This window comes from Coffea arabica, chromosome 3e (assembly GCF_036785885.1).
Source record: "Coffea arabica cultivar ET-39 chromosome 3e, Coffea Arabica ET-39 HiFi, whole genome shotgun sequence".
NCBI lineage: Eukaryota > Viridiplantae > Streptophyta > Magnoliopsida > Gentianales > Rubiaceae > Coffea > Coffea arabica.
Genome location: NC_092315.1, coordinates 37,053,369 through 37,064,998, shown reverse-complemented (window position 1 = coordinate 37,064,998; position 11,630 = coordinate 37,053,369). Strand labels below are relative to the sequence as shown.

General features: G+C 36.4%; 1 protein-coding gene across 1 annotated transcript; it reads left to right on the top strand.

The window, feature by feature from the left end:
• The first annotated feature begins 2,298 nt into the window (after window positions 1–2,298).
• Window positions 2,299–11,316, top strand: LOC113736766 (serine/threonine-protein kinase RUNKEL). Its single transcript, XM_027263860.2, has 11 exons — window positions 2,299–2,779; window positions 3,321–3,410; window positions 4,628–4,680; window positions 4,820–4,895; window positions 5,779–5,840; window positions 5,925–6,003; window positions 6,091–6,150; window positions 6,353–8,002; window positions 8,137–8,997; window positions 9,767–10,891; window positions 11,048–11,316. Exons 1-10 carry the CDS (start codon window positions 2,732–2,734, stop codon window positions 10,880–10,882), a joined length of 4,095 nt encoding a protein of 1,364 aa, XP_027119661.1. The 5' UTR covers window positions 2,299–2,731; the 3' UTR covers window positions 10,883–10,891; window positions 11,048–11,316.
• The last annotated feature ends 314 nt before the right edge of the window (window positions 11,317–11,630 follow it).

Here is an 11,630-nt window from a genome sequence, read left to right as displayed (position 1 = left end):
CCAATGATTAGCCATAAAATGTCATGAGCTTGTGGTGTAGGGCAAATGAAAAAAATAGCATTGAGCCATAACTTGTCCATAAAATGTCCAACCATAATTTATCGTAGTAGCTATTTTTCAAATACAGAAAAATCCAAACGAATGTATTTTTAAAAAAACAATGAGTTTTTCATATACGTCAATTCAAATGATATCCTTTATTTTTTAATGATTGGTACAGTAAAGTTTTTTTAAAAATAATCCCAAAAACAGCTAATCCAAATAGACTCGTAGATTTGAAAGGCAAAAACAATTTTTAAAAAAACTCTTAAATCCAAACAGAGTTAGATTAAAATTGTTAAAAAATTTGTAGAAGAAAAACTCATGGAAAAACTTACCTACCAAGCACATGGCTAATTCTTTTGGTTATTGCTCAAAAAATAAAATATTAAAAGAATATTGTTCTAACATGGGTATGGTGTGAAACTATACCTGCCGGGTTTAGTCAACTCGACAGGAAAGAAATTTTTTTTAAAAAAAAAAAATGCTTGGTTGCCGGACTGACTAAGCCTGGCAGCCAAGTTGGAAATTTTTTTAAAAATATGATGGCTATCAGCCTGTGTTCATGAAAAGGCAAAAAAAAAAAAAAAAAAAAAAGTTGGCGTCAGATGTCAGGGTCAACGACCAACGTTGATGGGAATTCTTTTTCAGAATCTTGTGACCAATCAGATTTTTTTTTTTTTTTGCAGCTTGTTGTCCACTACTGGGCTGTGTCAGCCTGGTACTAAGTTTGGCTTAAAAAAAATTGGGTGCTAAGGTTGGCTTAAAAAAAAATTTCTTGTGGGCTTAAAACGCAGTGATTCAAACACTGCTAAGGTTGGCAAAGCTTTGGATCGTACCTCTAAAGCATTTGATGAAGACACAGTTGTCTTTATTAATATGTCCCAAGAATTGAAGGAAGACGGAAACAAACTTTTTCAGAAACATGACCTCGAGGGAGCTATGTTGAAGTATGAAAAAGCTCTCAAATTGCTCCCCAGAAACCATATTGATGTTGCTTATTTGCGCAGCAACATGATTGCTTACTATATGCAAATGAGACTTGGTGAATATTCCAGAGCGATAAATGAAAGCAATTTGACACTTGAAGTTGCTCCTAAATATAGTAAAGTTTTGCTGAAGAGGGTTAGGTGTTATGAGGCATTGAATAGGCTTGATTTGGCCTTAAGGGATGTTAATAATGTTTTGAGTATGGACCCTAATAATTTAACTGCTTTTAGAAATTGCTGAGAAGGTGAAGAAGGCAATTGAGGAAAAGAGGGCTGAGGATAAAGAGATTGTTCTGGCTCTGGCCTCCCCTTCCATCCTTATCGAGCAGGAGTACGAAAGAGAAGGTGAAAAGAAGAAAAGTAATAGATTTGAGAAGAAGAAGGCCACCGAAGTTGAGCAAAAGAGAGATGGGGAACTTGTAGATAAGAAGGCTGAGGTTAAGGTTGTTGTGGAGAAGAAGCTTAGCATTAAGGAAGAAAAAGTGACCACAAAGACTGTGAAATTGATTCTTGGAGAGGATATAAGATAGGCCCAGTTACTAGTTAATTGCAATATTAAATTGGTGAGAAAAATTGTACTCTGCATGGTGTGCTTATCAAGTATAAGGAAAAAAAAAAAAACCAAAAAGGCTATCAGGCTGTAGCCTCCAAGTTTTTTTTAAAAAAAAGTTAAGCTGTAGGCTGTCAACTATCCAACTCTGCATGGTATGCTTATCAAGTATAAGGACAAAAAAAAAATACCAAAAAGGCTATCGGGCTGTAGCCTCCAAGTTTAAAAAAAAAAAAATTAAGCTGCAGGCTGTCGACTGTGTCAGCTGTAGCTTTTTGAAAATTTTCAGTCAGCCTGACAGCCAAACATTTTTTTAAAAAAAATTTGTTGTATGCTGTTGGGCTGATTGCCCGAAAACCTGTAAAAAAAAAAATGCTTAGTTAGCTACCGGGCTTACTAAATCTGGTAGCCTAACTTTTTTTTTTTTTTAAATTCCTCTTGCCTGTACCATAATATTGTCAAAATAATTATTTGAAATATTATTTGGAATAATTACTGTAGCACTTTATGTAATGTGATATATGTGAGATAAAAAGGTAATTGAGAATATAAAAAGGTGGATTGAAAAATGTGTTTATGATGCAAGCGAAATATTATTTGAGATATTTTTGCTATCCAAACACTAATTGTTACGATTTTTTCTTTTATGAGCAATAATCAAAGGAATTAGCCCAAACACACCCCTATGACTTAATACCGTATGACAAATGTGCATATGGTGCACCATTATCAATTCAAATGTACAATATATGCCTAAACTTGCAGTCCTCAAGTCCTCTTGTGAAATAATTATATAAAAACGCAGCCTTTTTAACAAAATTTTCTGTCTCATCATTTGTATTACGGTTAAGCCAATTCAAGTTTTCTGCATTTGATTTTTCAACCCTCTCTTTCCCGCTCGCTCTCTCTGTTTCCTCAACGGCACTCTCTGTCTCTCACACACTCACACGCTGGAGACACACACAGTATATCTTCTTCACTCATCAGTTCACTCAATCAATTTCTCCCACCCCGCTCCAAAGATCAATTTTCACTAGATAAACCTTGAAATTCCCCATTAGCTGTTTCAATTCATTGAAATTCAATTGAAAAAAGGGAGAATATAAGAGGAAAACGAAACCCTAGCTGTTGAGTATCTGCTACTGCTGCAGAGATGAATCAATATCACATCTACGAAGCCATTGGCCGCGGCAAATACTCTGTAGTTTTCTGTCTCCTGTCTTCCCCGGACATCAACATTTCTATTTTAATTTTAATTTTTTTTGGTTTTTTACTGGTTTTTTTAGATTCAAAGTTCAGTAAAGCTAATGGAGCCAACGGATATTGTTGATTTTGCCTTAGTTTTGGGTGTTTATGTAAAGGTGGAGAAGGAAGTTATGGGCTTTTCATTACTTTCTTAAAAATGTGAATGGGTCGGATTATTCTCTTTGTTCTGTGGCTGTTTTAAGTTTAGTAGGATTTGCTGGAAAAAAGAAAAGTAGAGGAGAAAATTGTGCTAATGAATCTAATTTAAAAATAATGATGTCAAAGTCAGAGGTTTTTGTCATTTTATGATCTTGAAAATTTGGAAGGCAAATCTGAACAATCTTATATTTTTTTTTAAATATTTTTGTATCTTTTCTTCCTACTTTGGAGCATCAAAATAAATAAATAAAATTTCCTTCTAGATTTGGCTATAACTTGATGGTAGATTACCTGTATATGTCTTGTATCTATGTTGGTGACCATGTAAATGGATGCAGACCGTATATAAAGGAAGAAAGAAGAAGACCATAGAGTATTTTGCTATCAAGAGTGTTGATAAATCTCAGAAGAGCAAGGTTCTACAAGAAGTAAGCAATATTTATATTTGCTTCAATGTCCTCTCTCTTTGACCACTTTCAGGGTCTCTCTCCCTCTCTCTTTCCCTCTCTTGAGCTTCCTTAAGCAGTATAATAGGCATTAAAAATTCTGCTAATGTAAAATTTGTAAGTTCAAATGGAATTGAGCTTAGGCTTTGGATATTGATAAACAACTGAACTTAATGCCCTCCAGTTTGCAACCTAATTGTAGCACAATTAAGTCAGTCCCAATTGGAAGTTCTCTATGACATGGTAATTTAAATTAAACCAGAATTCTGTGTTTTTTGAAAATTTTCTGATTTGTGAACCGAGACCTGAATGTATGCTGGATTTGAGCTAAGATGTTGGATTTGCAGTCCTGCAGACAATGCAGATTTCAGCTCTGTGCAACTCCCCTTCAATAAAAAACCCAATGTTCAAGTGAATTGTTAGGAGTACATGGAGTTTTGAATAATACTCAATTTGATGTCTAATTTCATTGCTACTAGTAGTGTTTTGCTTCTGAAATAAGAAAATGAATGTTATTCATCACAGAACCTTTAATTTTTTTTGAATTTTTTTTTATGATTTGTCTTCTGGTGCTATTAAATCTTGTTTAATTTCTAAACAATTACAAATTAATTAGTCTGAATAACTTTTGAATGTTGCATATGCTTGTCCTGTTGACTAAATTTTCAAATCTTGCAGATCATGAATACTGCTGATATTTCAAAGTTGTCTGTTTGTGTTTGATGTATGATACATACATCTGTAATCTTTTTTGTAAACAATGTGCATGGTTATGGTTTGACTCTTTGTTGTTCAATTGTTACTTGTGTTGCTCAGGGACTACAATCGCTGCCAGCTGGCATCCTAGATTGAAGTTAATTTTCTGCAGTATGCTGAATCATAATGACAAAAGAACAGAAACTGATTTTTTAGGACTTAGAGAACATGATCTTCGGTATTACTGGTTGGAATAAGAACTACTATTTTGCTCATGGATCCTGTAGGATCTTTTTATTAAGATCAGGAAGTAAAAAAAAAAAAACGTGTAGGCATACACACAAGAAAACCCATATACATATGTTAGCATTTTCATACAAGCAACCACCTAACTATATGTTTATAGATCTGTATGTAAATGTATCTAATTGTGTGGATATAGATTTATTTTTCTTTCACTATTTACTATGAAAAGTGTTATTTGGCTCTTTCTTCATTTGCAGGTTCGAATTCTTCACTCCCTGGATCACCCAAATATCTTGAAATTCTATGCCTGGTAAAATTTTATTCTTTTTGGAAATGAAAGATCTTTTCCCTTTGCTGTAGGACTGCTAGAGGGATCTATCTAATCTTCCAGTCACCTAAGGAATTCAGTTTTGTCTTCTTAGTTCTATTGTTCTGTATTGAAACTTTAGGTACGAAACATCTGCTCATTTATGGCTGGTATTGGAGTACTGTGTTGGAGGAGATCTCATGAACTTACTGCAGCAGGTACTCTATCCTTCTTTAGTTTTATATGAACAGCAAGTTATGAAGTATTGTAGTGGTATGTTGCATGTTTTGTCTATCCACTGTTATTTAACCTACTAGGGAATTTCTTGCTGAAGAAAGCGAATAGATAGCTTGTCATGTTCTATTTGGTTTCCAAGAAAGAACCACATGAACCTCCTCTAATCTAACTGCTATCTGATAATCAAAAGCATGGTGTCCTTTTTTTTGGCCAGAAGTTTTTGTGTCAAGTAAATTCCATATAGTTACATTCACTTCTCAGTTTAGTTTGTACTATGAGTCTCATCTTAATGTTAAGATCTCTTAAGCGTTTCTTCAAAAACCAAACATTCTAAAAAGTGACCTATCCTAAAGTCACCCAATTGTTTATTATTTGGTTAATTTTGTTATGGGACTCGCCTGTGGCTTAGATTCATAGTGCCACCTAATTTTGCTCTGGAATGTTAAAATCTGCAAGAAGAGCTTTCCTGCAAATTGTGGAATTAGCTCATTGTTGGAATAAGTTTTCTGAGGATTCTGGAACTCATAAAAAGGAAAAACAAATTGATTATTTATTTGTCTTTTGCATATCGACTGTTCTTAGCTTCACTTACCAGATTTATTTCAGCAAAATTACTTGCTTGCATTTGGCATTTTTTGAAAAGTCAGACATTCTGCAATATGTTTCCTTGTTGATGATGATAATTTAGGAACAGATTTTTCTCTCCAATCTCCACTATATGTTTGGCTGCATTAGAATTTTGACATACTTATATAACAAATGAAATTTTAGATATGATCTGCTGATGCTCACTGTCCTTGTATATTTAACTTAAAGATTGTTAAGTTAAAAATTGACTTAAATTGGCCAAAAATTGACTTGCAGGATACTAAGCTGCCAGAAGATTCAGTTCACGATATGGCTTCTGGCCTTGTTAGAGCTTTGCAGTAAGAAAATTTGGTTTGTTTCTTAATTCCTTGTGTTCAACTCTACTTCATGGATTTACAATTAGGGAAGTTGCCTTTTATCAGGTTTTTACATTCAAAGGGAATCATTTATTGTGACTTAAAGCCCTCAAATATATTATTGGATGAAAATGGACATACAAAGGTATGGTTCAGGGTCTTTAAAGTCTGTTAGGTGTAATGTTCTTTTTACTGTTGAGCAAAAACTTCAACGTCATTCTTTCAATTGCAGCTATGCGATTTTGGGTTGGCAAGAAAATTGAGTGATATATCTAAAACACCTTTTTCACAGGTGGGCATTCTTCAACGTTGTGATGCTCTTTTCATTTCTGTGTTCAAATACTCACGCAGATCAATATACAATTTTGAACATTTGTAGAATTTCTGTATGGAGTATTATTTCCTTGTTAGTTTTGCTTTAGCCATCTCTGATACCTTGCTTTCATGACATTAATAACCTTCAATGATGTCAATTTTGTTTGATGTCTGCCCAGTTACCACAAGCAAAGCGTGGGACTCCCTGTTACATGGCTCCAGAATTATTTCAGGATGGAGGAGTCCATTCTTCTGCATCTGATATCTGGGCTCTTGGTTGTGTGCTATTCGAATGCTATGCTGGGAGGCCTCCTTTTGTGGGAAAAGAGCTGACGCAGTTGATAAAATCAATTCTTTCAGATCCAACTCCAGCCCTTCCTGGTTTCCCAAGCCGCCCTTTTGTCAACCTGATAAATTCTCTTCTGATAAAAGATCCAGCTGAAAGGATACAGTGGCCAGAACTGTGTAGTCATGCTTTTTGGAGGTCAAAATTTGACCCATTGCCTCTACCTTCTCAACCTGCATTTATTAATATGATTGAACTTTCATCTAAGCCATATCTATCAGAACACAATGGTGAGAAGCCTCTGCAAAACAAGACCCCAACAAAACATGGAAAGGATTCAAAAGGCACTATTAAACCAGATGAAAACTCAGTTTTAGAGGTAAAAGGTCGTGAAACACCCATCAAGGGTGCATTCAGCAGCCGGAAAACTCAGACAAAGGCTTCAACCAAAATAGTTGATGAAAAGCAGAAGGATAATTCAAATACAAGGGGAGTCAACCTTCTTAGGCTTTCAAGAATTGCGAAAACAAACTTGCAGAGGGAAAATGAAAAGGAGAACTACCGGCGGCCATTGCCAAATGGATCTGAGAATGATGCTGAGGTTGAAATTAACAATAATGATATGGAACTTGATTTTAATGAGAACACAGAGGATGAGGTAAATGATGAAGCTGATGGACCTGAAAATGCAAATTGTGCTTCTGAATCAGATTTTTCAACTCCAACTCAGCATGAAGGGAAGATTGAGGAAACCGATAACAACAAAGGCAACTCAGAGACATCACCCATAGTTCAAACTCCCATCTCAGATGAGTTTAGAACCTCTGATCAGGAACCATCTTCAGAACATGCTGAACTGACATCCATGCCGCCAAGTTTAAGTACTCAGACAACACCAGTGAAGGCAAAGGATGTTTCTGGACCAGTTGACACTGAGTGCTCAAAATTGTCTACAAATATCTCACAGGTGTTTTGGCATCCTTCTGACCTCTCAGTCAGGCCCGTGATGCCTAGCAAAAAGTCTGATAAAGTATCAGGGGCGATTCCATCCGTGCCGTTTGATGCTTTTCCAGTATCTGATTTTGTCAAAATGTCAAGGGAGCAGCTTGATAGTATGAACAATAAGATTGTAGGTATCTTTAATGGGAATACTGCTATAGGTGAGAAGCAAAATGTTATCAGATACCTTGAGATGTTAAGCAGTAACAGCGACGCTGCAAACATTCTGACCAATGGACCAATAATGCTAGTTATCATCAAAGTGTTCAGGCAGTCTAAGACTTCAGCTTTGCGAGCTCAACTTGCTTCACTCATAGGCTTGTTGATCCGCCATTCTACTTTTATTGGAGATGAGCTGGCAAATTCTGGAATTTTAGGCTCACTAACTGATGGTCTCAGAGATAGGCAGGAAAAAGTTAGAAGATTTTCAATGGCAGCTCTAGGTGAGTTGCTATTTTACATATCTACACAAAATGAGCAGTTGAGGGTGGGTAATCCTCCAGAATCTCCATCTAAGGACATTCGTCATGCGTCTGGCTGGCAGGTCAGCTTTTCTAATTTGTTTTAGCATTGACATTTTGGTGTTTGTTGGCTCACTAGAATTTCATTCCAATCTCACATATGGCATATTCATTATCTGATTGGTAGCAAGTGATAAACGTAATTTCTTTTCTATAGGTCTCAAACCCGTTGATTTCTTTGGTCTCATCTGTTCTACGAAATGGCGAAGATGACATGACTCAGCTTTATGCACTGAGAACAATAGAGAACATATCTAGTCAAGGAGGGTACTGGGCAGCTCGTTTCATTAGCCAGGATGTGATTAGTAACCTGTGCTATATCTTTAGGGCTCAAGGGAAACAGGAGAGCATGAGACTCACAGCCGGATCTTGTTTGGTACGTTTAGCTCGTTTTAACCCTCCAAGCATCCTGCGAATTATTGAGAAACTCTCCTTTAAGGACACTGCATCAAGCCTACATAAGGGTAGTCCACGTGAGCAGCAAATTCGCTTAAACCTTCTGAACATGGCCATGCTTGAAATCACAAACATCGGAAAGTACCTTCTTTCCCTGGCAGAGGATAAGAATCTCGTCCCTAACCTTATTTCCCTTATTGAGCAGGGAAGTCAAATCTTGAAGGGCAAGGCTCTTATTTTTGCTGCCCTGCTTTGCAAAAATGGGAAGAGATGGTTGCCACAGTTCTTTTGCAATGCAAGACTTCTATCAAACGTAGATAGGCTGCTAAAAGAGAAAGACAGCTATTTGAAACTATGTTTAGATGCATTTGCACATACTGTGGCATCAGTTGTACCAGGTTTGCTGGAAACTATTACTGGGGAGATTCAGCAATCGTCGGGTGGGAGACGCCGCATGCAATTTGCTGGTCTCGCTAGTCGGAATTCTGCAAAGAGTAATATTAATTTGTTTCCTGTCATTCTCAATCTTCTTGGAAGCTGTTTGTTTAAGCACAGGGTGGTTGATAGTGGAGTTCTACAACAATTTGCTAATCTACTTAGGTTGGCTGAGTCACCATTCCAGGTAGATATTACATAATGGGGCCATCTTTCGTCTTATTGTGCATTCAATTCATGTCAATAGGCTACATTTAGTTATTAAGTAGTGTTTCTAGAACTTAGTTGAATTGGTCAAATCATGTTTGAAGGTCGATGACATCATAGTATGTAGAAGGTTCCCCCCTCACCCCATGTTTCTCTTTGCAGAATGTGGACTTCTCTTTGTTCAGGTCATCTTAAGAGTTTAGTATTAGACTCCTAAGAGGAAATCCAGAAACTATTTGAAACTCTTCTAGAATCCGCTAGAGAATTGAGCATTATGCTACTTGTAAATACCAATCTTTGATTTGATGCCTCTCGTCATACTATGTGCATGCAAACAAGGCTTTCTTTTTTATATCTGCAGAATTTGGCCTCAAACAAATCTGGAAAGTTAAAAAAAAAAAAAAAAAAAGCATGTATGATGGCAACTCTGATTACTCGAATAATATTTACTCCTTATAAAGTACAGTGAAGTTGTAATCTGTCTTGAATTAGGTATCCCTGGTTTGGTAGCTTTTAGAATGAAGGAGAATAGCAGTTTACTTTCTTTATCCCATTAGGCAGTATTGCCATGTTGTACAAGCAAAACCAGGTCTTCAGAATGTTTACATAATGATTTATTATATATATGTGTAGCATGTTATTCAAATTTTAGTTCAAGTGTTTAACAGTAGCACGGGATGAAAATTCTGAATAGGGGTATTTGATGACATGCGTTCAAACTTTCATAGAGTTCTTTTCTTGAATTTCAGGGCAGAGATGAGTTCCAGATAACACTTCTTAAAGTTCTCGAGTCTATTGCTGAAGAACCTTCTGCTGTTCACCAAAACTGTGACATTTTCGTTAGTCAGATTCTTCCCAGTCTAGCTGTTTTATATAAAGGCAACAAAGATGGCGATGCCAGATTTTTGTGCCTGAAGATATTGTTTGATTCAATGGTCATCTTTCTGAATGAAACATCACAGAATGAGCAAAAATTAGAGGATTTGAAGTCCATATCAAATTCTCATTTCCTTCCTCTTTACCCATCTTTCATTGAAGACGAAGACCCTATTCCTATGTATGCCCAGAAACTTCTTGTGATGCTCATTGAATTTGAGTACATAAAGATTTCAGACATACTTCAAACAAAGACCATTTCACAGTGCTTTGAATTTCTGCTTGGTGACCTCTCAACTGCAAATGTAAACAATGTCATGCTTTGTTTCACTCTAGCATCTGCTCCAGAACTAGAGACTAAGATATTGTCTCAGCTAAAAGTTGTCAGAAAGATCGGGAACCTTTTGGAGTTTGTCTGTGCTAAGGAAATGGAAGATTTTGTTGAGCCCACTCTTAATCTGTGTAAAGCATTCCTTTTGCGCCAAGTGGGCAGTAGGAAAGGATTTATTTATGCTAAAGATCCAAATTTACTGTCTGATAATTCTTCTGATGGAATCATTGCCCTTGATCAGCATGAATGCATAAGAGATATAGCAGACTTTGGTGACAATGTTGGGGTCTTGCTGGAGTTGACTAAATCCAATGAGATGAATGTTGCTGACTTAGCTTCTGAATGTCTAATTTTGCTTTTCATGGCATCTCCGAGGGAAGCTACTACAGGTTTTTTGACTAACCTATCAAAAGTCTCCGCCATCCTGGAGTCTTGGAGTCGAGGCGTTCCACACTTGCTGTTGCAGCGGATTCTTCATGCCCTTGGTTATTCCTGTCGACAATATCTATCATACTCCATCATACTATCCTTGAGTAAACCGGAGATATTGAAAATAGAAGCTATTGTTTCAGAAATCAAAAGTTCTGGTGTACCAGCTCTAGCTGATGCTGCTTTGCGTGTGGCACTGGAGCTGCAGAGGCTCCCTCGTCGTATTTGAGATCAATAGGTTAGTAGCCTGAATTTCTTACATTACAGAGTAGGTTCATCTTCTTTTGCAAAATAAAGGTTTCTCAATCCTTATGCTCCTTTATTTACTCATTTCTTGTTCCTTGATTTATTCATTTTCTTTTTTTGATTTTTGTTTTGAAATTTTTTCCTGCAGGGAGTTGAAGAATGGATGATTAACCTGCTGTGCTTATTCATGTCATGAACCTGCTGTATTTCTTAAAAAAGTACTGACGGTTTTCAAGGCGCATCTGTTTCTCTGCTTGAAAATCAATACAGGAACAGGTTTGACTGTTCAGGAAACACATTGGAAGAGCCTAAGAAAAGAATATCTTATGAGGCTTAGCTACAACTTCCTGTATAATCCATGTATACTTGTAGCATCACTTGTATTGAGCTGAGTAATGTTTTTAAAAATTTTAAGCATATGTTCCCATTATGAGTGTCAACCAGAAGGTCCAGACCAACAGAAAGGAAAATTGATAACATTGAGGCCGGAAAATGTCAATAATTAAGAGGACAATTAATATGTTTCGGTCAAATTGTTAAAATCTGTCTCTCTTTGACAAATCACGCAGTTGAGTGTTTCACCTGCAATGAGTGGCATTCAATTTACTTCCCATTATTCAGACAAACTACGTAACTGGAACTTGGAAGAGCTGGAAAAGATGCTGAATTATGGGTTGAAACTCGAAAGTCGAAACTAAAGCTTGTATGCAAGTATAATAATCAAAGCTTAT